Genomic DNA, 27121 nt, shown 5'->3' with positions numbered 1-27121 from the left:
CAGCATATGAACAAATACTGGGTTTTGTCAGGCTCAGAGTTCTGATTATCTCTCTTTAAATCACTATATCCCCTAGAAGCTTTATCGGTATAATTTCATGTTTTCTTCCAACACAACACAAAAAGAACAGCATTCCCACAATTCCCTATAACCCACTAGAAAACCCATTACTGAAAGTTTTCCATGACAAAAAGTTGGAAAATCCATGTCATCTAGGAATAAAAGTACTCCTGTTGCATTTGAAATCTAACAAGCTGAAGTCTCCCTTACTTTTTCAAAAGCAGTGAACAGTAGGTGCAGTGCTGCCTCACCCTGAAGATAAAACTGCCCAGCTGGCTCCATGGCCCTGCCCATGTCTCTTTCCAAGGAAGCTGTACATGTCCAGGCAAGGGTTAAAAATGCCAGAGTGAATCCGACTGCAGTCTCTGGTGGTTAATGGTTAATTGCCTTCCAGCAGAGAAGGATCACTACAGGAGAAAGCAACAGATCCCTGATGCCACGAAAAGTGCCTGTGATTGCAAATCCCAACTTGCTACTTCATTCTTCCTTTGAACCTAAAACCATCTGTCTTATCTTAGAAAAACCGAGAAGTATTAGAATCACAATTTCTACCATTTATATGCATATATTAGAAAAATATATAACATCTACCATACAGAAATACAGACTGCATTGCAAGAAATGAAAGATTTTGTCCTTGGGGAGCAGAGGAGGAAGAGAAACCTAAACTTACACTTTTATCCAGCTGTCAAGCTTTACTTTGCAAACTGCACCACTATTTGTACAGATGGCAGCTGCAGCTGATGGATGAGCCATTTCCTAATAGCATCATAGAGAAATAAATTAACTTTCACAGTAAAATAAAATTATTTTGGTCATTAAAAGTAACTTTAAAAAAATCTACATTTAAGCTTAAGGGAGTAAGTTAAAACAGAACTTAACATAGAAATATTACAGCCTGCCTAGTGTAATAAATAATGACACTTTGGCAAAGAAATGGTGATGATTGTAAGAATCAAAGCACGACATTTTGAAGTAAAATTTGAATACCAGTCAGAAAGCTGCAAACCATAATGTAAGCTTGCCTTCATCTTCTTTAGGTCTTCATTCTTCTCAAAGAAAAATGTTTCTAAATGGAACAAAACTCAACCAACTACAATAAGCATGAGACCATCAGCTCTTAAATTGTGTGAAACCAAGACAATACAGCATGTCTATACTTGTGCAACTGACTTGGCTAAATAAGACCGTTTATTCAGACTAAAGCCAGTAGAATAAATATCATTATCTTTGTATTTTGTGTTGCACTGATCCAAGGTACTGCATATAAATTAAGAATACATTACCAGAAATTGGTTATTTTTTAAGAAGCACAATTGTGCACGTGCATATTTGAATATTTGTATTGATGATTCCATAATTTCTTCTCTTTATATTCAGCCCATTATTCATAGTTTACATTTCCAACTGTCAGATTTTTTTCAATTCCCATCTCCAAATCAAAAAAACTGCACATTTTAAAGGTGCATTGACAGTGAAAAGCATCTCATTCTGTATTTGCAACCACAGACCCTTTCTCAGATTAATTCTCTATCAGGATTGGGAAGTGAACAAGAATTTTGTTATACCAATGGCTGATGCTCATCACTACAGCTGTGAAAAGGAAACAAAATTCCAAGATGCATCACACTGTTTCCAAGAGGAAGAAGTATTAGTGCTGCTTCACAGCCCTCTGGAGGAGACCTCATTTGGTCAACCATCCTCAAGAAATGTCAAACTGGAACAGACATGGTGACAGCCAAACTGGGTCATCAGCAAGGGGCCTGTCTTGTTTAGCTTAGTGAAGCAATTCCGTTCTCTGCGAGGGTACTGGGGATGGGCAGAGAACAACAATTAAACTGAGGACAGGGAAGCAGAGTCAAGTGTCCTGGAATACACTCAAACTGAAGGACAAGACTATCACTCACAGCATGAAGGATATGAAGCAGAACTGAAGATCTGGACAGTGAAGATCTATTTCAAATGATGTTGAATCAGCCAGTGAAAGGCATTTTACATTTTTCTACAGATAGACAAAATCAAAACAGCTGCAACAATCCCTTCACATTTTTATCACCATTCACATGAAAAAGCTTTGCAGCCACCCAAATACATCTGCAACCTAACTAATATAAGAGCTGCCTTTGTCTTCTGGGTGTTTTTTTCAGCAGCAGGGGAGAGGAAGGAAAATTTGTTTAGAAGAGTTCATATAAAGCTCTAACATATCTTTTAAAATAGCATTTAAAATAAGCAAAAAAATTATATTTTCTGTAAAGCTATGGAAAATGTGCAAGGTTAAGCCAACTTGAAAACCTGAAATCAAAATGAAAGCACAGGGAAAGGAAATTGGGTTTTTCACCGGTTGATGTGCAGGAATTGTCTTTCATCAATTTCAGCGCAGCATTAAATGCTATCCCCTAGCTAAGGAGAGAAATGGCAGCAAGTATACAAAATAACAGAACTAAATTAAGTGCACACAAGCTTTAACCTGAGTGAAAACATTCTTGCATCTGTAATACTCGCATGTGCAGCTACCAAGAACGGAGGCTTTCCAGTGGAAAAAGGCAGGGAAGGAAATTTTGTTTTAATTACACACATTACAAATTCTTTAGAACATACCCCTTCCCACATGCAATACTTCCCCTCTTCGTAGCTAAATATGACACAGCAGAACACAGCCAATCCACCTCCTACCAGGATTCTGCCTTTTCTCTTCTAGGAATATGTTCAACATTTTCCCAGTGATTTTGCAGCCACGTGCTAAAAAAAGGTATCAAAAGCTACTAATGAACACGATTCAAGCATTCATTTTCCCAAGAACAATGAGCAAAGTGTTCCAAGCAGGTAGTTAAAACACCCCAAAATTCTCTCAACTAGCCCTAACAGGTAGCAACCATGTATATAATTTTTTTTCCTACTCAAGAGTTGTTAGAGTTTTAATCTGTTGATTCAACTGCAATCCTGAACAGAAATATGTAATATTAATAGAATTACACAAAACCAACGCAACCCCAAGATGTACCAGCAGTTTCCTTATGAACAGTAGAAACCATTCACCCAAAGGCAAGCTTAAAATGTGCAAGACAACATCTAGGAATTAACTACCTGACTAAGTAACTTTAATGCTATAACTGTAGATGCCCTACTCCAGGAATTATGTTACAAGAAAATGACCTCACTTGTTAACTGTTGAAGGGTAAAACATACATCCTCCTGACAGAAAAATCTCATAAAGCATTAAGTAAAGACACATTCTGGACATGGGAGAGGCCATTTTCAGAATGATCCACCAAAAGCAATTTCTAAAACTAGCTATGTTTTTCCCCCAACAGAAAAAAAGAAATGTCAGGCAAATCACATACGCTGCACTAGGGTATGACACTGACAGTACAAGCCAGAGAAATAATTTTCTATTTCTAAGGCATTTCAATTCTGCAAAAATCAGCATCAGTAAGAAGCAGAGTCCTAGTTTTAATAGTTAAGAGCAATCAGCAAAATTACAGAAGATGCACTAAGTAAGCTTTAACATGAGAACTGCATTCAAAGGCTGTGTTTCTAACAAATCATTACAAAGTTAATAAAACCCCAAGTTAAGCCAATACACAGAGAAGATTACCTCAGTCCTTGCACTTCATTATCCTCAAACTGCCGAGCTCTCAATGCTCACCATACACACACGTATCACATCACTTATTAGTTTCTTATGGCCATGTGAAATACACTATGGAAACACAACACATGGTTTGCTTCAAGTACCACCATGGGAGGGAGGAGACATTTACTGACTCAAATGAGGAACAGTGTAAAGCTTGAAGTACTTCAACCCAAATTTACTGCTGCAACTCAAGAATCGGAGATCAGATGACCAAGGAGTCTATTCAGCTACCCCTCACCAAAATGCAGGGGTGCAAATGGCAGGAAGATAACAGTGATTCCAACACACATACAAGGAACAAAAAACCAAAGTGGCATCTCCAAAACTTTCATCTGGAATGTTCCCTGACCCAAGGATGAAAATGTTATAATGAGACAGTGAGACAAATTTATGTCTTGGACTGAATTTGTAGGAACGTTTGCCTGTACTTCCTATACTGATGAAGATTACAAGGAAAATACAGCGCCTATAGTTCTACATTACAGATTCTTAGAAAGAGGTTCTGAGATTTGGATTGTGAGGTTTGTTTGGGGAGGGGGGGATGAGGCATTAAGGATAAGCAAGAGCCAGCTGAACCAAGACATCTGCGACTGCGAAGTCTTTAAGGCAATTCAAGAGGAGACTGCAAAAGACAAAGCCAAGTAAACAGCTGTATCAGAAAAAACACCATAAAGAGCAAGATGTCCACTGGCCCTATTTGGGTGCACACTGCTCCAGATGTTCTTTGCCTCTTTCAGATCCAGGAAAATAAAAGCTGTTCAATGGTCATTCACCACACCAACTACTCGTCATGGATACTACTAACAACAATTGAGAACAAAGAAGAAGCTCCCAATCAGCTCCCCACAAGAATGAACTCCCTCTTGTAGACAGCCCCATGAATTTGAAAATGCTATCAAAGGACAGCTTTGGCTTCTCTGACCATCTGATTTAGGTTCTGCATGCCTGTAAGTGAGAACATAGAAGATGACAGAGAATTAATATACAATAAAAGCCTTTCCTCACTGTCAGCTTGAGGAAAGACTATTTTTCACTAGGATCATGAGCAAAACATCAAAAGTTCAAAGATTAATACAAGAGCCTAGAAATAAGTACAAGTAATTATTCACAAAAATTCATAAAATCCAAGTAACCAATCCATCAGTCTTAGACAAATGCATACTAATGTAGAAAGCATAAGAAAAGACATTAGAATTCTCTGAATGGGATTAACACTGTGATTTACTACACAAGAGTCCCTTTCCCACTGGAATACTAACGGAAAAAGAACACAGTCAGTTCACCAAAAAACACAACAAAAACCTAAGCATGCAAACAAAATCCCAAAGCAAACAAATCCAAGTGCCTAGGAGTGTTATGCCTTATACCCAAAGGATACAAGCATCACAAATGCAGGGAGAGGTATCCTGCAAGTTTGCAAATAATGAAAAGAGGAAAACACATGAGTGCTATCAAGATCCAAGCTTATCACAGACCATCCAAAAAAGCTGACAGACAGATATTGTCCTTTCTGAAAGGGAAAAATCCCGTAAGACTTTTTGTTACAAGAAGATAATAAGAACCTAGGCACCTGCTGGGAATGGCTCAAGGAACATACATTTTGAAACACCGAAAGCAACTGGAGACACTTCCTTTAGATGTAGCAGCAAGAAAAAAATTATTTGACAGTAAACAATAAGAGACAGTTTCACTGGAAGTGAACCATCAATTCAATGGTTACTGAAGAGGGAAAGGAAGGAAGAACCAGATTTCACATCACTAAATAAGAGGATACAGATGACAAGTCTATGATAAAGAAGAGTTAATTCTCAAATGACACAGTGGAAACAAAAATTCAAGGAAACCAAGCACAGCAAGAGAATAGCAAACATAGCAAGAGAATAATGACTCAGAAAAAGCACACATGAAGGGAGTAACAAGCATGCAACAAGTAACAATGGCAAGAAAATAAGAGGGATAAATATGAAAGGCAACAGGCATAAAATGAAAGCATGCTCATGAAACAGCTTGAGGCTAGTAAAAAATCATTCTATCAGTTTACTACTACTACTACTAGAACTTCCCCATTACTGAATGAAGAGAGAAAACAGACTGATGAAGAACAAGTCCTCACCAGAGATCAACTATGAGGAGGTGACCACCACAAATAGCACAAGTAAATGAGTAAAAATATCCATGCAGAATCAGCTGACTATTGGAAAGAGTAATACTTATAATTTTTCCAAGTAGTCTAGATCTGATAACATTCAAGAAACTTCCTCAGGAAATCCTGTGAGCCACCTCAAAATCAATAACCCTATCTTTGAAAACTCATGGAGGATGTTTTAGATAATCAGAAACTTCGAAAAAGGTGAACTATTTAAACCATTTCTTTAAAACAACCAACCTCAGCTCCTCAAAGAAAACCCAACCCTCCACCTACAAAAAAAAAAAAAAAAAAAAGAAGGAAGAAAAAAGGATAGTGAAGGCAAAAATACCTGAAGAATGGACTGTCTTCAGTTCCCAGAAAGGTTAAATATACCCAAACAATCTTTCTAAGCACTTAGATGATATGGAGCGGAGGAACAGCCACCTTGGTTATATCAAACCAGTAAAATTTTCTCCAATGAAAGATCTACACAGGGGAGGAAGAATAAATGTCATGATTTACTTTATTAATGTCCTTGACAGCCTTAAGTACTGAAACTTAATCATGACCAAATTCAATAGCAAGATTTTGATGATTACCATGGATTTCCAAACAGATTTAAGTGACTATATGCAAAAGAGGAGTCAACAAGGTCAGACTGATGGAAAAAACTAATGCTACCTTGGGATGCATAGCTTATGAACAGGACATAATCCTTTCACCTAATACTGCCCCAGTAAGTCTCAGAGGGACAACTGCAACTGATTCTGAACACAGGCCTTCAAGCCAGACAAGAACAGCTGCAGAAAAACCTCAACAGAACACTACCACCAGACACAGACAGTAATACCTGCCAGGAAAGGCTGAGAGAACTGGAGACACCAACCTTACAGATCAGAATACTGAGGAGAGAGGAAGAGTCAGTTGTCTCTATCCACAGCAAACAGAATAAGCAACAAAATGTTTGAATTGCAGCAAGGGAGAGTTATATGCAATAGAAAATTAACAGCAAAGCTGTTAAGAGTAAAAAGAGGCTGCTTGGTGAGGTTGTGGAGTCTCCATCAAATAGATAATTTTAAGAGCAGGTTAAACAAACACTGGGCCAGAAGACAGATGAATGAGACAAAAATAAGCACAGAAAAAACCTTGAAGTTAAGACTTTAGAGCACTAATAAGAGATTCTGGAATATTACAATCAACTTCGGTGTCAGATTTAAGGAGCAGGTTTACAAATACAGCTGCCTGGATTTTTGTCTGCTTCCTAGAGTACAATTAAAAACCCCAAAGCAACAATGACAAAAAAAAAAATCAACAAAAACCACAACATAAAATGATCTTAAAGAAAATCAATTGTATTCTTCAGACAAACCATCCACCTTTTAATATGTATCAAGGTACATAATTACAAATACTAATATGCTTTAATATTTTAAAAGAAGATTAAAAGATCAAGAATTAGTGGAGTCTACCTGATATAATTCATAGAAGGAAAAAACAGAGCCAAAAAGCCCAATTCCCCTGGAAGCTACCCAGCTGCTGATACACCATGGTGGTCAGACTACCTGCCGGCTCAGTGCCTGCTCAGCAGCTCCGCACACACATGCACTCTCACGTTACAAATGCACAAGTAAAAGTGTGATTAGGAAAATGGAGAAAGAGACAGACTATTTAGAAGGACAAATCTACACAGTAGCAGTGGGACACAGACATCCTTTCTGCCTCTCCCACACCTATTTATGACAATATAGTGGAGTTGTAAGCCTATCCAGTATAATTTCCAACTAGCCAGGCCAACTAGCTCAGGAGGTCTGATTACGAGGACTGGTTTTCCAGAAAGAGCAGGCACCAACATCCTTCCAGTTCAATAGTGTCAGTCAAGTTCTGCTTAAGAAGAAAAGAACCCTAACAGCATATTGGAAGAGCAGACACAACATGTGCCAGAAAGACAACTTCCAGTGATCCTCTCATGCATTAATGACAGGGATTTGTGCTTCACTAAACTCCAGTAAAGCCCACTAAGCAGGGACACCTACAAAAGAAATAATCATCAGACCTAACACCTTTCTGATCAGGTAGTAACACTCACTAATAGATTACTGCTGTAGTATGCAAACTCTCTCATGTCACAAACAAAACCCTACACAATATCCATTCTGGCGAAAAAATTAAGATAAGGACAACTTCTAATAAAAAATAAAGTCTTAAAAGCATCAATAAAGGCAGTCCATTGCATCAACTATTTTTTGCTGATCATGAGTTAATATCAACACTAAAAAACCTTTGCCTGTAACTTTGAAAAGTTAAACTACTTAAGCACACTATACAAACAATATATTTGTGGCAGAAGTGTCAGAGACAGGACAATGCAAGCAAAATAAAACAGTGAAGACTAACTTCCTGTTATAAAAAAGAAGGAAATACTTGAGTAACAAAGAATTTTTTCCATCAGACAAATTCATCCCTAACTCAGGAAAAAAATCAAAATTTAAAATGCAATTATTTTGGAATTATTTTTTAATATTAGGGCAATACTACATGTACTGAGGGTTGGAGTGGGAGTGTTGATATGCTGGAGGGAAGACTCTGCAGAGCGATCTGAACAGGCTGGATCAGTGGGCCAAGGCCAGTGCTCTGAGGCTCAATAGGGCCAAGTGCCAGGTCCTGCCCCTGGGTCACAACAACCCCTGCAGTGCTGCAGGCTGGGGCAGAGTGGCTGGAAAGGGTCTGGTGGAAAAGGACCTGGGGGTGCTGGTTGAGAGTGGCTGAACATGAGCCAGGTGTGCCCAGGTGGCCAAGAAAGACAATGGCACCTGGTCTGTGTCAGCAACAGTGTGGCCAGCAGGACCAGGGCAGTGACTGTCACCCTCGGCACTGCTGAGGAGGCCTCACCCTGAGTCCTGGTGTTCAGTTCTCAGCTGCTCACTACAAGGAAGACACTGAGGTCCAGATTAGGGACATGGAGTTGGTGAGGATAAGTCCCATGAAGTCCCATGGCTGAGGATGCTGGCAGTGTTTGGCCTGAAGAAAAGGAGGCTCAGGGTGATGTTACTGCTTTCTACAACTCCCTGACAGGAGGCTGTAGCCAGCTGGGGCTCAGTCTCTTCTCACAGGGAACCAGCAACAAGACAAGAGGAAATGGCCTCAAGCTGTGCCAGGGGAGGTGTCGGTTGGACGTTAGAAGGAATTTCTTTATGAAAACAGTTGTTAAATAGTGGAATGGCCTGCCCATGGAAGTGGCAGAGTCACCATCCCTGAAGGTGTTGAAGAAATGACTGGACATGGCACTTAGTGCTATGGTTCAGTTGACAGGGTACTGATCAGTCAAGGCTGGACTCCATGACCACAGGTGTTTTCAAACTTAATTACCAAGTGATTCTGTATCCTCCATTTTGTAACATTGTACACCATTTATATACTATTTAACCAAGTCAAGACTTCATGGGAAAAGCTCATGACAACGATGTTGACTTTCCCAGGATTATCACAAATATAAACAGGATTGGGAGTAAATTCCTCTGATTTTTTTTTTTTTTTTTTAGTGTTTTTGGTGCAAGGGAAGTCTAACACAAGTTAGGCTCCCCTAGGCTTTAGCAGAGGAGACAGACTACCATGGACTTTTGCAGCTTAATTGTCAAATCATCAGTAACATCTTACTGACTGAGAAGATGAGCCAATGTCACCAACAGATAACACCATCAAGTGCAACCCACTGACTTCAGAGTTTGTTTCAAAACTGGCTTAAGTTTTGATTTAGATTTAGATTCAGATTTAGACAAATCCTCATTTCTGTGACCTTAGTTAAAAACCATAAAGGCAAGCACACATTCAGACTTCTGTCTGAACATTCTACTTAAAGAATAAATTACCACAGGCCATTTCTAGCAATGCTTTAACAAATTTCTAGGGATCAGAACAATCCCCTAAACCTTACCCAATCAATAGATTTTTCACTTGAATAAAAATGAAAACATAGGCTCAGAATTACTTTAAATATTGACAGAAGAGTGTTCCTCTTCATTTTCTGAGATGCAGCCATTAATTTTACAAAAAACATACAACAAGCAGTCTAAATAATATTCAATGTGCGACTGTCACAATTTCCGCATAATTCTGAAACGCAGTCAGCTAGGTCACCAATGACAGCACTTCGGAAAACATTAAATAATAATTAATATTTAACTTAGTTACTATGCAATGTTTCTCGGTACAAAGTTCCATATCCTCCTACATAAGGTTTCAAATCTGTAACTACTGGATACTGTATAAGTATTATAAGTATGGCAGTCTGTTTTCCAGATGGAAAAGGAATTGTATTTATTTTTTCCTTTGAAAGCATAAGAATCTTTGTTGAAAGCTTTTTTTAAAATCTAAAAATTATGGAACTTTAACTTTGTCCACTTTTATTGTTGTGGTTCAGACTCCTATGATGCTAAAAAAAACCCCAACCTAGCTTCAGACTGCTGCTGAAACCTGTCTCAAATTACAGCAGACACCACGAAATTCCCTGCAGACTCTCTGAAAAGAAGTGGAGAATGACAGTATAGTGGAGACAAATCTTGGGAGTAGCCAGGAAAAGATGTGAAGATAAAATAAAGATGATCACACAGATAAAACTGCAAAGTTTCTTTGACAGTAAAGGAGAGTTCTATCTCTTGCAGGGTGACAAACTAAAACCTTAATTGAATTGAAGCCTATTCCAGTGAAGATTTGGGTTTCAACTACACATTAGCTACAGCCACATAGATAAGTTAAGGCCATTAAAACAAAATTGTGAAAAACTTCTAGTGAACCTCAGCTAAACCACTAGCTTGCCATCTGTTGTGGCAGCAGCTTATTGAAGATAAGCAGCCTGGAAGCATTATGGCAATTAAGAAATCTTTTGGTCATTAACTCCACACCAATTAAACACTAAAGGCTGGCAGAACCCTACTGCGGCTCCGAACTGCTTTTATGGCGAACTCTTCTGTTCCCAATGACTGGTTTCATGATGAGACACAGTGTGGCAAAGCACCTTTAAACATTTACTCAGGCATTTCTTTGTCCACTGGTAGCCCACATTTGTGTGTGTTCTCCCACTCAAAAATAATTTCCATGCACACACACCAAGTATTTACTTCATTCCTACACTTACATAGCAACCTCTTTAACCCATATTCAAAAACAGCATGGTTCAGAAAGCCTCAGTACATGCACACACATATTTTCACTCATGCATCTGTCCATGGAAGCATCTCTGGGCTTGCATCACCATTAGTGTTGTCCAAATTCAGACTGTCATATCTACCTCGGTGAAATATCCCCTACAACACATTTGATATAGTCAACCCTTGAGTTTAATATGGTTATAGAACTTGAAAGAGGTTCCTTAACTTCCGTTAATATTTATAAACTAACAAAAGTCTGCCTATGACAGCATATTTGACTCAAGGTAATTTTAAATTAATCTACCAATCTCAGTGGGAAAAAAAACACCTAATATTAAAAATATCTGAAACTACTTGTTCAGCCTCAAGAAGAAGACAGAGAGTACATCTTATCAATGTCTATAAGCATCTGAAAGGAGGGCATCAAGAACATGGACCCAGTTTCTATTCAGTCATGCCAGGCAATAGGACAAGAGGCAGGAGGTAGAAACTGATGCACAGCAAGTTCCACCTGAGCATGGGAAAGAACCTCCTCACTATGCAGGTGACTGAGCCCTGGAACAGGCTGCCCAGAGACGGTGTGAATTCTTCCTCACTGGAGATATTCAAGAACTGCCTGAAAACCATTTGGTGCAATGTGCTCTAGGAAGACCCTACACGAGCAGGCATGTTGGACCAGATGATCCCACTAGCGGTCCCATCCAACTTCAGCAATTCTGTGTACAGTTCATTGGTATCATCACCTTCCTAGCTTAGGAAGACTTCTGCTCTGAGAACTAAAGTTTGTTTCTGCACACAGGAAAATAAATCCAAAACCATCTCACCATCTAAAACCAGAAAACAAGCTCTGGCATTAAAAAAACCCACAACAATCCACAACTTCATTTCAAACCTTAATTATTTTAGCCCCAAAATACAGAAGAAATCGTAAAGTTTGCAGCACCCCCAGTTACTGCACTGACTTCAACCACATCAACATACAGCTGTTTGTACTAGTTCTCTCTTTGAAAAGAGCCTCAAAGAGAGAAGTGGGTGGCACAGTGTATTCAAGTCTGGCACCCCTGCCTAAAGACACATCTTTTGCTTCTAAGGAGCCATCACTGATACAGTTTGACAGCACAAAGCTGAAAGCAGAACAGGAGTCAAGGTAGAGCCTTACAGCACTTTACAACACTACACGTACATTACATTTAAAGTGGTTTTCAACACATTTCAACACTACTTATGAGAAGATATCCATTAATAAACAGATTTTAGAGTCACGGCTTGCATTAACGAAGAGACTGCTTTCAGGAAAATTATTCAATTGGTAGTCTCCTTGTCCTTCCCTCACTTTACAATCTTGGTATCATGACAGACATTCAAAAACTGAGGCACATAACCAAAACTTCTCAGTCAAATTCAAAACACAAATCTACATCATGCCATACTTAGCTAGCACATTCAACAGTCTGTCTTTCTTTCTTGAACTCATTTGCCCATTTCAGAAGGCCAAGCATATTTCATGCACCATCAATAATGCCTGCTCTTTCACAGCTTTCTCTCCTCATTCACATTAACTCATCACTTACTTCATCCAAGAGGAAAAAAACCTCATTTTAGTCTTATTCTATCCTTCCAAAGACCCCATCCTCATTCACAACCCACAGACTTCTGTTAACTTACCAAACCTGTAGCTGCCACCTGTTCTTTCTGACATATGAGGAGAATAAAATCAGACCAAAAAAGACCAATCCCCAAGAAAGCAGTGCTTTTATACATAAAAAGGTGCTGCTTCAGGGTCTTGTTCAGATGTCAGTCTAGTTGGCAAATATCCATGTTTAGAGCTCTTAAATGACTGCTGGTGGGCAGAGCTCAACACTAACACTGAGTTATCCTGCACTAGCTCCAGCAGCAACCAGCCACACCAGCAGACAGCTGTGCCAAGCCCACTTGACAGGCAGATTACTACCCTAAATCCAGATCCTATACAGGCAGATACTACCCTGTATCCAGTATATTAGCTTAGATGACCAATTTTTGATAAAAGCTGGCTCAGGAGGGAGATGGTCCAAACACAACATGCTATATGCATTTCTCCCCTTCTCAACAGCTGTATGAGTGTTATAACTGAGATTCCCAGCACAGTAAAACACGCTTCAGCTTCTGATGCTGTAGAGAAACATGCCTATTACTCTAGTCCTTACTTCCCAGTACCCTTCCTGAGGGCTAATTTCAGAGGTTACTTCTGTTATGCCTGCAGATCTCCTAAAGGAGATGAAACCTTAAAGGGGAAGTAAAAAGATCGCTACACAAAAATATCTCAACTAATTCACTGCTGTCCACAGAAGTCTAAGTAGTAAAACCCTTTGAGCGGACTTCAGTTGGCAGTGTTTCAGAAAACAACAAATAGTTAGGAGCCTATGGAGCCCTTTACATTTTTAAATGACAACTACTGGATTTAATTACTACAGCTAATTTATCAATCATGTATTATTTAATAAACAGAAATCAATCACTAGAATTTTATATTCTAGTGATGCATGCATATGTTAATACCCCACCTTTAGAAAGCTCACTTCTACAGCACATATACAGGTTTGTGACATAAATCAAATGCTGCCCAGTTCTCTACATAGTTTGGTCTTGCTTTAAGTAGAGAAGCTATTACTTCCAAGAAGAGCAACACTTGGGAATGGAAGTGAGCAAAGCTGACATTGCAATGCAAGCCATGACCAAACAATCACTTTTGATACTGCAGGCATAATTAATACATAGAAGAATAAAGATGAGTATCTGAAAATGTACATCTAGAACAGTGAAGTCCCCTGTACTGCCAGCCAGACACTTCTATCCAGCCTACCTTTCCCCAGAGAAGACAAGAACAGCTATTTAGAGCAGCAAACACTGCCCCAACAGCTGATCACATCCTCCATCTGTCTGCAGCTCAACAGAGATCACTGAACTGCTGCCAAAGCAGTAAAAAAAAAAAAAAAAAAAAAAAAAAAAAAAAAAAAAAAAAAGGCAGCAGATTTTTCCTAAGAGCAACTGCCATCCATAACCCACTCAGAAATTAGTACTCAGTGCCTATTACAGCCCTCCTGGACTACAAGCAATTTACCTCCCATAGACACTTTCCAAGAGGAGTAGGAGATGAGTCCCGAAGAGAAGCCCTGAAGTCCAGATGCTCTAAGTGACAAGTCTGCTCAAGATCCAGGCTGCCCACAGCTCTGGACTTGGAAATGATTACTTCTGTGACCTTGTAAAAACTTATTTACCTGGATGATTGTGGTCTCATGTTTTTGAACATCCTTCACAAGCAACCACCTGTCAACTACACTACAAACCAGTTTGACAGATTAGCGCATGAAAGGAGGGCTAATGTAAAGATCCACTGTGGATAAGGACTTTGTGATCTTCCGCAGTAAGTAACAACACAGAGGCATCTACAACCTTATTGTGGTTTGTTCTTTTAGGCCTGAAGAGAGACTATGCACAGGAATATTTCATGGAAGCACACAGATTTTCTTCTGAAAAATGTACAATGAGGTAAATCTTTTGTTTCCTCCTTATAAATGAGCAAAGTTACTCTTTAAGATATGACCCAAGGGGGCATATATCATAACCTATTTGAGCTCCAACCTTTTGGTTTTTTAAGAGAAAGAAACCATAACTGAGTAGGCAGCTGGAGGCTAAGCATGGCCTCCTACACAGGTTCTTCGCCTTATTTGACTTTAGGCACTCCGGTTGCACCAAAATCTCTCCAGGCTTCCTATAATAAAGACTGGAGAGAGAACAGCCACTCTACAGAGTGATGCAGGACAGGAGTGCCTTCCTCTCAGATGCCTGAGTGGGTTTTATCATTACTAGGATTTTTTACATGGAGAGAAATACCTTTGTGGCTTTTGCAAAAGAAAGGGAGTTGATTATTTAAGAACACAGTTAAAATTCCCACCCCAAGGAAGTTTTTCATCAGTGCTATCACCAGTCCAACATGAACAACTTCAGTTCAACAGCCTGGAAGTGGCTCACAGGCAGTCCCATTAATTTTCCCCCTAAAATCCACTTTGCAAAACAGTGCCTGGACTAACTTCTGCATCACTAAAGCAGCTGTACTTTCTCTATTTAAAAAAATACATAACAAGAAAATACTTAGGAAAAAAGCTTTTACCTCAGGTAAATGCTACATTGCTCAGACATATCTTTAATAGTATTTCTGGTGTGTTTCATCACAGGTGAGGAGCTGAAGGTCAGTAATGTCATAGGCTGCCTTGAATTTTTACAACACGGAATTAAGTAATTGTTGTGTCCAAAAAAACAAAAAAACAAACACAAGCATATATATTCTATTCCATTTTCAGAAAAGCCTCAATTTGGGTGGTTCGTGTAATAGCATTAACAGTAACATCACAAATGTCATTTCCCTGTTGAACAGCAAAGAAGGAACTGAACTGCAGTATTCTTCTAGACATTTAACTCAAATGTTTCATTACGTTCAATTATCCTAGGAAAATTCCATATACAGAATATTCTTTCTCAAAACAGACCAGTCCACAGCTACCTCTATTTTAATTTGTTAAAATTAAAATAAAAAATACCACAAGAAAGGTAAATGTAGGGACTGTTTCCATTAGCTTAATAAAAGGGATATATGACCTCCCTTCTCATCAGTGAAGGAGTCCCAATAAATATTAAACCTTCTTTGATTACTCAGATCCATACAAACCCAGAACACTGCCTAGCAGATCCATGAATTCCTGTACATCCTAAGCAAAGCAAGTTTATTTCCCAGTTATTTCTCCCAATCACTTCTCCACAATATGTCTTCAGTAGGCTTGTGTTTGTTTGGGACTACCCTTACTAAACACACTGATCAGGGTCTGAGCATTAGTCTTGTAGCACCAAGCACCAGCAAACTGAATTTCCACATCCACTCAGCTCTCCTTGCCAGGCCAGTAGAGAGGCTGACTGGATCTCTTACTCTAAAGGAGAAAGGATCCAAGATGGGATACCACTAGAACAGGAGAAATGCCATAACCAAGAAAATAATGTAATATTAAATACTTAAATAAAGCTTCAGGTACTGTTTGGGGTCAAAAAACTTGCAGAAGAACTGGACAAGAACCCTGAACATTCCCATCAATATACACCTATTTCAGAACTAACTTTTCAAACTAATCTAGTTCCAAATTAAACCAACAAGGTTTTGCTTCCACAGTCAGGAAACAAAAGGGAGGAGGGGAAGGGAGTCACTGTGGTTTTTTGGGTAAAAAATTTCTCTCTCTCAATCTCACATTTTGCAATCAATACAGCAAGGGAAAAAAAATCCTCTGCCTCACACCCGGAATCAAATGTCTCCTAACAAAGCCAAAGGAGGATCCTTAGTTTATCCAGATTAGACATCACTGGACCAGATGCCATTTTTTCTGACACACTTCTGGTATGTTTCATTTAACAATTCAGAACTGATTATTCTTATTATCAGTTGACCATGATTTTGCAGGTGCAGGAGGTGGGGGAGAAATTGAATGCTCAGGGATTGGATATACGTCAAGGTCATGAGTACACACAGGCACACACTTCCCAGAGGCAGCATTATGAGATCTGACTCAGTCACTGGTACATGTGCCTCTGGTCTCAGGTCTGTTAGCTGAAAAATGCCTTAACTGAGCATGGAAAGAAGCTATGAAAGAGCTAATAATGTGAATGTTATGCAACCACTAAGCTTGTTTTAAAGTTTGAAATGTTCTGTTTAGATTCTGCATCTAAATTAGCAGGTTAACTCAACCATACCATCTAAAGCAAATCCTAATAGTTTTATCCCATTCTGTCTCCTTTCATTATAAAAGGCAGAGCATAAGCTCTTCAGGGCAGGCACTACATGTCTATTTAAAAAACCATGCTTAAACTACCTTTAATCAGAGGAACAAATTTACTACCTGACTGTCACAAAGGCTTGTTTTTCTTCAAATCAGTGTTAAGAGTGTTTATAAGTACCTGCTGCCTCAGCCTGAGGAGCAGAGGTTATAATACTGTTTTAATAACTGGAGTTTATCTAGTTTACCTGAGCCTTGACAAAAATTGGCCAAAATAAGTCTGCTTTTGGAGAGGAGGAGGCACTACATAAAAGCACAAAAGCTAGCTGTTTGCTGAACTTCTGAGCTCCTGACAAAGCTCCTCTTTTGAATGTTTCCTTCCTTTTGAATGTTTGAAGCATGGAAGGAGAAGAGTGAACAGGGAAGATCTGAAATCACAAATCAAATACAGATATCACTAAAATGCAACGAGCTACAAAGCTGCTGAAGAAATTGGCAATGTACATTCTACTATGTATAGAATATCTATTTAAAAGCAGTTCTCCATAATAAAAAAATGGTCTGCTGAAGGTATTTTATGAAATTCTAAAACAGCTCTCAAATCTAAGAAGATTCAATACATTACTACACTTGACATATAATACTTCGAAAGATGCAAGTGAGAACTGTAAAATGGCTACTAAATTATTCTCTTTAATAACAAAAGATTGGTCAGCCTGTAACAAAATGTATTCCTGTAGCTGATCAGCTACTGACATACCACTCTCCACTCCAAAATACCTGAACATACTAACGAATAGCCAATTTCACTATTCATACGTATGAATTATGCAGTGGTTGCTAGAGTTAATCAAATGCCTCTCACAACAACAATAATCCAACTGTCCATCAAAAATTTACAGGATCAAATTAAGAAAGCCTGATGCAATGCACTACTGAATTAAAACAAAACCAAAACAAAACAGAACAGAAAGCAAGATCTCTTTCTATAAATATGCATATCAGAAAGAAAAAACCCTAGAGAAGTCCTGCAGCAGCACTGGACAACTAAGTGACTTGGTTTCCAGTTAAAGTTGACACAGGTTTTCAAAACTGAGACTCCCTTGCACTGATGCACTACTAAATTAGCACCTTTAATTTCACCAAAACATCTCACTCCAAAACATCTGACAGTGCTTCAGAGGACCAATTCTGATGCCAGAAAGCATGTGCATGGAATAACATACCTTCCAGGAAGATTCCGTTAGGAGCTGCCCACTTGCATCCCAGAACAAGAATTAGCATGTGCTCTAATGCAGAATTTAGCCTACAGTCTTAAAAAACCTCCAGATAAGATGTATAAAAACCTCAATTCAAATTTATTTGTTAGCTCTAACAGGGTTAGCTAGAATTGCAGTACTGGCACATGAGCTTTTAGTCTGAAGCATAAATACATCCATTTTTAAACTACAGTCCACCTGTTTTATAAAGCAGGTTGAAAGTACCCCTCATTCTGAACCATTATTGACACACAAGAATGTGGAAAACACACAGGATCATTCTTGTAACACCGTGTTTCATTCTGTCTTTTAAACAAGTTTTGGAAGAAACACCTAACAGAACACTAATAGAAGGATGTGCCCATCCCATTCAGAATGGCTGCCCTAAAACCAGGTAAGTAACAAAAGCTGGAAACTACATGAAAGCAATGAGAGCATGAGAACAAGAAGAACACACTATGCTGTGCAGCAAACAAAATTTGTGGGGGGCTGGTGGTTATATTTTGTATCTTTTCAAAGATTAAACATTTAAGTTTGTTCAGCAGAGACCTGGCTGACAATTTCTCTTACCCACCAAAGGTAACTTCACATTATTCTGGGTAAAATGAAAGTAAAGCAAGTCTGATTACTACTTTACAGGTATCAGTGCACTGCTTACTCTCCATCCAGCCAAAACAACCCTAATTTAGAAATGATCAGTGACATAAAATACAGTTTTCTTTCTTAACTTCATCCAGAAAAAACATCTGCTAGTCTTTCACTCAAAAAACCAAGTCTTGTTTTGACCATGTACCCTGAACTAACAAATTTTTATATACTATTGAGGTGATCCAATTTTCACATCAGCAAGAGTCATGCAACGACGCTTTAAGATTTCACCTTTGCAACTAATCAGTGAATTTTGAAGTAGTGGCGATTTTTATGTCACAACCATTGCAAAGCTATTGAAAGTGTCAAGAAAGAGGTCACTGAAACCACCATGGAGGAAGCAACATCAACTTAAAAGGAGCATTATGCGGTATAAGCATTTACCTTTCAAAAAACTGAGCACAGGAATTTACCTATCATCAAAACCTCATTCCAGCATGCTTACTGTTTGACTGATGAAGGCCTCTGCTGCAGGTTTATTCTAGTTCAACTAAATGATTTGTTTGTTTAACTGACTTAACTCCTCACTTGTCCATCAGTCTTCAGAACCACTTGTATCACACTACAAATGGAAATGGAAACATTTGACAAATCCCTTACACATGTAAGAGTAGAGGCAAAACCAGGTCAATTAAGATGAAGTTACAAATGCATTAAGTCACATGTTGTGTTCACTTATAAAAGTATGAATAACACGCGAGCAAGTGTAATAGATGTATTCCTCAAAAAATTTAATACTGAAACACAGTATTTAATTTTTAAGACATAACATACTTTCAGAGAGACTGAGAAATTTTATTAGGAACTACCTAGTCTGAAAGAAATATGGAACACGAAGTAGGTAGACCAGCAATGATTTTAGCTTTTGAGATAAATATGAGAAAGACCCCATACAGTCTGACGAGAACCAAAGTTCTAGACTACACATAACCACAAACATCAAAATATTGGGGGTAGTGGAGCCACATCCATGTCCCACTCTGAACATCATTTTGCTGCTGGTTTTATTTCCCTTAGCATGATGATGTTTAACAATATCTAGGAACTGGTGCTTGTAAAGGCTTGTGATCTAAGACAGAAAACAAAACAAGACGCATCTTCTTGCTACAGGTTTAGTTAGAACAGTGTTGAATGATGACTTGCAAAGTTGTAAATAAAAATCTGCACACCTCTTTGTCATTAGGCATATCACTCTTCTGGATATCTAAGATACATATAAGCTACTGGAAAATTATGCATCAAGTTAAGTATCAGATGAGAACAGACATACAGAAACAGTTAATCTAAAGTATGGTAGCCAAGTATAAAAGTGTATGAACCCAAGTTTTAAAGAGAAGAGAAAAAACAGTCAGCCTACAATCACCAGACTGATTGTTGACTCAGCAAAATAGATGGACACAAAACTACATGGAGAACAAAATGAACTATTTGTTATATCATGGTATTTCAGACATGCTTTATCACAAAAGCCAATTTCTCAATTTTCCCTTCACGTGCTCAACAAGTTTATGAGAGCAAGAGGAAACAGAGCAGGTGGTATGACATGCACATGGAAGTCTGAATATGCTGTCAGCAGGAAATGCTGCTGTAAATATGATACCTAAACACAAGGTATGTATTGATAACAAAAAAAGTTGAGGTAACCTTCACAAGAGAAAGGGACATGAACTTATTTGCTCTTTAGCTGGTTGAACCAATAGGACACCTTTTTAAGGGCTTAATTCTTGAGTACTTTTTCTTGGAAAAAAAAAATCAATTAAACTACACAATCTGCTTGCTCCCAATAAATTTCACCATAATATGAAATATGTAACAGATCTGAATTATTCCAAGGCACCAGAGTGCCAACCACAGTCCAAGCTACAATGAACCTCGTATGCCTAATAACGAAGTTGGCTACTGCAAAAAGGGCGTAATGGAGGTGTCTTTTCGCTTTCTCAAGGCCTGCCCGCCTATTTCTTCCAGCTCCTCCATTAAGGTGAGACCCCGCGGCCGGGGCCGCTGAAGCCGATTTCAGGACAAACCCCGGGACGACACGGCCCGGCGCAGGCGGCGCGGCCCTTCCCCCACAAAGGGTGGGGAGCCGAGGACGCTGCCCAGCCTCGCCGCCCCCTGCCCGCAGCCCCAGGGCCCAGCCCAGAGACCCCCGCCGGAGCCCGAGCGGGCCGGGGCCGCGGGGGGATGTCGCGGCACAGCCCCCCGGTTGCCGGCGCGGGTGCGCGATGTCACCGCGCCCGCCCCGCTCACCTCGCCGTGTCCCGCCGCGGCCCCGGCGCCGCCCGGGGCTCCGCTGCCGCCGCTCGGAGCTGTCAGCAGGGCGCCCACCGCGCCCGGCGGGGCGGGGGCCGCTGCCGCCGCACCCCCGGCCTTGCCCAGCCCGCCGGTGCCGCCGCTGGGTCCCGGCCCGCCGGTGCTGCCGAGGCCGCCGCCCCGCTTGTTCTTCCGGCGCTTCGCTCCGCGCTTGGCGTCGGCCGGACTCATGGTGCTGACACCCGGGCACGGGAGGAGGGAGCGCCGGGGAGGAGGAGGAGGTGGGGGGAAAGGGCGCGGGGTCGCGCCAAGCGCCCGGAGGTGGCGAGGCCGGGCGGGGCCAGGCGGGGCCGGGGCTCCCCGGGCAGCGCGGGCGAAGCGGGGCTGTCACGACCACGGGGACTCGCTCGGCCCCGGCGCCGCTGGGCAGAGTTACCGTCCAATATGGCGGACACAAGGGGAAAGTGATCCCCCTTTACGTTGGGGGGCTCCCCCTCGGCGCTGACGGGAACCCGCCACGCGCGGCACGCTGGGAGGCGTAGTTCTGCGTCTCGCCGTAGCTTGCCACCGCTACTGATATCGGACTACAGTTCCCAGCGTGCATCGCGACGCCCGCCTGGGAGCGGCGGATGAGCTCATCCGTCCCTGCGGTGGCCACTGGGAGTTGTAGTCCTCCGGGGTGCCGTTAGCCGCGCCGGCCAGCGTTGCCACCCCGGTCAAGGGACTACAGCCCCGCCCAAGAGCCACGTGACGCCTTAAAGGGGCCGCAGCGCTCGGGGATGAGGCGTGAGGGTATGTTTCAGGCAAAGCCCCGCGTAAGGGGCCGCAGCCCGCCCACCGTTCCTACATAACACGGCCCTTGAGCGTAGGGCTGTATTGTCATACCGTCCCTGTGCAACCATCCCTCAGAACCACAAAGGCACCGTCGTCCCCACGCAAGGCAGGCTGAAAATGGAGGTTACACTACACACACTGGGGCTGAGGGCACTACTGTACCCTGAAGGGCCGCGAGGCCGCTGCTTGAGTCACCATCCCTGGAAGTGCTTCATGGTTTAGTAGCCACGTGGTCTAATGGTGGGGTTGGCAGTGCTGGGTTGATGGCTGGACTCACTGGTCTCCGAAGTCTTTAACAACCTGAAAGATTGTATATTGTTCCTCACAGTGCACAGTCACACACAGCCCAGGAAAGGAGATGTGTCTGTGCTTTGATGTGTCTGGACGGCACGTTGCAAAAATCATAGATTGTGAGCACGTTAAAACTAGATTGTGAGCACGTTAAAACTGGTGATATCTTCATGGGATCGTGGAATCCATTAGGTTGGAAAAGACCTCTGTGATCGAGTCCAACCTATGACCAAACATCACCATGCCAATTAGACCATGGCACTGAGTGCCACGTCCCGGTCTTTCCTTAAACACCTCCCTGAGCAGTCCATTCCAATGTCTAATCACCCTTTCTGTGAAGAAACTTGCCCTAATGTCCAACCTAAACCTCCCCTGGCACAGCTTAGGACTGCATCCTTTTATCCTGTCATTTTCCTAGGAAAAGAGGTCAACCCCCACCTGGCTACAACCTCCTTCCCTGCAGCAGGGATCAATAAGGTCACCCCTGACCATCCTTTTCTCCAGGCTGAACATCCCTAGTTTCCTCAGCTGCTCCTCGTCAAATCTGTGCTCCTGACCCTCCACCAGCTCCATCACCCCTCTCTGGATGCAATGAAATGCTTTAACTTTGGCTGGTGTAATGCAAAAATTGTAGGTGTAAGCACACCTGGTGGTTGCTTAGGGCCGTCTAAAATCTCTTTTGCAGCATTAAAACTGTGAAGGCATTGTGATGGTGGGTCAGAGGATAGTTCAGAAGTACCAGCATATTTGCCTTTCATTCACCAATTACCATACACTCTTAAAAGATCTCAGGACAGACAGCCAGAGGACTTTTGGGAGAGCAACGGAGGAAGACAGTAATTTCAGCATGTCCTGATGAGTGGTTGGCAGTGCCAGTAGAAGCTGCCATCCACATTGAAGCTGTTCCAGGCTTAGTTTGCTTCGGTACACAGAGGTGCTTTGCTTTTACACACAGACAGCTGTGAAACCAGGAGAACGTGTTTGTTCATTCTGTGGTCTAGTAAATGGAAAGGGTTTGTTGTGGCAGGGCCCTGGCCATCATAAATGCATTCAATGCTCCGCCCACACAGCCCTGCATAAACAGCAAAGAGCAGTGGCAAGAGTAGCTGCATACACATAAGTGTAGACAGCCTTTTGCCATAAACAAATAAATTCCAGACCCTAAAGTACAAATTTGAAGTTGACTTATCTTTGTAATACGTGGCATTATTTTCAGAGCTAACATCTTTCACTTGAAATGATGACACAGTCTTATATAGGGCCATCTTTATCTTCGTTTCCAAATTATATTTTCACTTGAACCCTCTTCATTTAACACTGTGCTTCTCAAAGAAAGATTACAGCTCTGTCAGTCTCTCTATCCCCTATGTATTACAGATAAAAAGCATTATTATGAGAAACTATTACAGTAAAATCACTCAACCATACAGGAGCTAAAGTAGTGCTACTTAGTCTGACATCACAGTATTTAATTCTGATAATCTTATTGCAGAAACAAATGTTTTCCTTTTACACTTCAGAAAATAAGGGACAGCCTGATATCCTGATGTGTGGTGTTTTTTTTTTTTTTAATCCAGTTTTCAATGTTAAAATTCACAGTGCAGAACAGTAAGTTTTTATAAAATGTGCAATTCTTTTTTTAAACCTGCAGGTAAATACTCAAGGAAATTACGTACTTTTATGGGTTTGCACTGAATGTAGCTACCACGCCTTGGTTTTTAACTTACAATTAGCTGCTGAGCCAGTAGATTGTTTTAGAAATGAACTTGCTACTTTGATGGTGGATTTAAATGTTTGTATGAACCGGAACAAAAGACAGAGGAAATTAATTTGACTGCAGTGGAGACCTACGAGTATGTTTCTTGTCCTTACTTGAATTAAATTACTTATTACATTCCATCTCATCCCTAAGAAAATAAACTCACTCATTTGAACAAACTAACTTTAATTTACATCATTGTTAATCTAAAGCATGGCATGGCATTTCAAAACCCTTTTGGGGGAGAAATTATTTATACTCTGAAAATTTTTCACATTTCCCAGGAATGACATGTACCAATACTCACTGCATAAACAGTGCAGCTCACTGCAGGGCTTTCCCATGCTCTTCCTTTGAACCAACCCAGTTTCAGCAGCATTGTAATTTTCCCTGTGAGCCATTAAATTAATAAAAGGCTGAATAGAGAGCTCAGGTCACAGTTACCTTTGAGTTCTGCCTTCAGGATGTCAGGGTGGCTGGAAAAACTCAATAGGCTTTTACCACCTCTCTGGAATATTTGTACTGGTCTCCTGTTGCACACAGAATGATGTAAGGAGTCTATACACTGAACTGCTGTTATAACCTCAAGTAAAAATTAAGATACCTATTAGTCATTACTGTTTCTGAAATAATAGTCTCTGTGCCAGGAAGGTTAAAATTTATGGTTTCTTTCATTTCAATTATGCATTTAGTTCTCAATTTTGCAGGTGCTACTTGATGACATTGGTAATAGATGGAACTCAAAGGAGCAACTCACATGCAAGGCAGTGCCATGGGGAGTTTAAAAGCACATCCAGGTTTTTTAGGAACTTCTGGCCTGCGTTATATCAACTGTGATGTTTCTAGTTAATTTCTGGCAAGTTGAAGTCCTCAGTAAGGACAAGGGCAGTTGACATGGAGGTGGCCCTTAGTTCCTCAAAGACTTGCGTGTCAGCATCATCATCCTGGCTGTAGATCTATAGCTGACTCCCACGATGACATCCACATTATTTGTTTGCCACTTGATAGTAATCCAGAGGCTCTCAACTGTGCCATCACCAACTGTGAGCTCCATATATTCTAACCCTTCTACTCCATACAGTGCCACCCCTTTGCATCTTCTGCCTTGCCTATCCCTCCTGAAGATCATAGAGACATCCAAAATCCACTCCAGTAACAGGACTCATCCCATCAGTTTTTATTTATGCCAGTGATATCAAATCTCCGGGACTGGGCCAAAGCTTCAAGCTCCTTGGGGTTTGTTCCTTATGCCTTGTGCATTAGTGTAGAAACATTTCAGGTGTGGTACGTTGCAACCAATACCTTGTAAAGCAGAGTAAGGGGTGCTATTAGTGCTTATTTCCTCAAGTTTTTGGCACACAATGCCATTGCTCCTCACTGGTGTGCCTTATTTTATCCCTTTCCCCCTTCCAAGCTAGTTTGAAGCTCTTTCAAAGAACCCCACTGGTTCCTGTGCTACAACTCTTCCCCCTCTGAGACAACTGCATTGTATCAGTGGTCAGTAGACTAGATGTTGAGTAGATCATCTCATGGTCAACAAACTCAAAAATTTTCCAAGTACACCAACCTTGGAGCCACATATTGACCTGATGGATCTGCCTAAGAGTATTACTCCTTGTAACTGGAAGGATTAAGGAAATCAGTACCATTGGTCCCAATCCCTCTGCCAATTGTCCCAGGGCCCTGAAGTCTCTTTTGATGGCCCTCAGACTTCTCTTTGTTATTTCATTGCTGCCAGCTCAAACAACCTATAGCAGATAGTAATCAGAGAGCCTTACTAGGCTCCAGAATTTTCCAGTAATATCCCTTGCCCCAGGCCCTGGGAGAGAGTAAGAGTTCGTGTCAGTTGGGTCCAGTCTGGACGACTTCAGCAACTCACACTGATTTTACTGTCCAAAAAGTTGCCGTTTTAATAGAAGTTCATTTTTCCTCTACAGGAACATGCAGGTATATAGGTAAAGGGAAGGATGTATATACACAGAAGTGTGCTGCATCACAGCATATATGTACAGTGCTTGCTGTAACTGAGTAGATGTGTGATTCCTGGCTTCTTGTTCTTGGTGCCTGTGCTGAAAGACTCCTGTGTTGTGCTGAACTTATAAACAAAAATGCAGAAGCACAAAAGCAAGAAAATAAATTTTTCCCTTCCAAATAACAGTAAAAAAAGTGAACGAACGTCAGTTTCTTACAATGGGAATGCTACAACATACATCTCTACTGAACTGATTTTAATTCAGCAACTTTTCCCCAAACATTCCTTTGATTCTCAATTTTTCTCCATTTAGAGTAGACTCTTTCAGCCTATTCTGAAGAATGCCTTCTCAAATATAACTTGTGTTATGAAAGAATTACCTAATTCTGGCCACTGAAGTACGGGTTATGTCATGTAATATTGCTTCTCTGCCAGCTGGTATTTCTCATAATTGCCTTTTCTGCATTAAAAAGCAACATTACTGTCTCCTTGTTGCCCGTGTGAAACAGAAACATTTTGCACGTCAGTACTAAGACAGCAGGTAAGATGTACTGGGTCCAGTTTTTCCTAACTAGAGCACTAAGTTAACCCTTTATGAGGGAAAGGCTGTGTCTGCAGGTTACTGTTACACAGCTGGAGAATGTCCTCCTACCAGCAATTCCAACAGCAGTTCAAAATGAGGCAGAGCAGCTCAGACAAGTCTGCCCTCAGATGTTTTCAAACCCTTGAAATAAAGTTTACAGGGAATGATGTTTTGTCTCTCGGATAGCACTTGGGAAGAAAATCCAATTTCCACCTTTCAGAATAGATGTTAACCTACACATTCAGAGCTTTGATGGTGTGCTGGGGGAGTGAAGAGGATATTTTCATAGTGTGATCTTCTCTATTCACAGAGTCCCTGTGAAGGAAGAAAATACAGCAGCAGTTTCCCTGCTCACAGTTTCCAGTCCTGCCTGCCCAGCCGGCCCTCTGCCTTCAGGAGCCCAGGGTCTCCAGTCCCTCTGAAGGCCACAATCACCAGGGATGTTCAATTTCCCTGCCTTTTCCTGTCACCATTGTTGCCATGAACCCTTAATATGAAGCACTGGCAGCCATTCACTGAGGGGTCTCCCAGCATTTTTGGTTCGTTTTACATGTCAGGTTCAAATTATTCTAGGAGTCTTCCTTCTGTTTCCAGCTACTGCTTTATGACAAGGTTTTGGGCTCTTTTGACCCTTTAATTTCACATTTTAAAAGATGCTAAATCCATGCATGCATCAGTTTTAATCCGGAATATGACAGCTGAAAGATCAGAACCTGCCTCCTGGCACCTATTAGCACCTACAAGCATGTCCGATTTCTTTGTAA

At 40.9% G+C, this 27121-nt stretch overlaps 1 protein-coding gene across 1 annotated transcript in view; it reads right to left on the bottom strand.

Moving 5' to 3' along the window:
- Positions 1-21479, bottom strand: part of FAM193A (family with sequence similarity 193 member A) — a 78875-nt gene extending 57396 nt beyond the window's left edge. The window contains exon 1 of the mRNA XM_066317393.1: positions 20916-21479. Coding sequence (XP_066173490.1) covers positions 20916-21149 — 234 coding nt within the window. The 5' untranslated portion in view covers positions 21150-21479. The remainder of the gene's footprint in view (positions 1-20915) is intronic.
- Positions 21480-27121: the final 5642 nt, after the last annotated feature.

This window comes from Sylvia atricapilla, chromosome 4 (assembly GCF_009819655.1).
Source record: "Sylvia atricapilla isolate bSylAtr1 chromosome 4, bSylAtr1.pri, whole genome shotgun sequence".
Taxonomy (NCBI): Eukaryota; Metazoa; Chordata; class Aves; order Passeriformes; family Sylviidae; genus Sylvia; species Sylvia atricapilla.
This window is presented reverse-complemented; position numbering and strand designations above follow the sequence as displayed.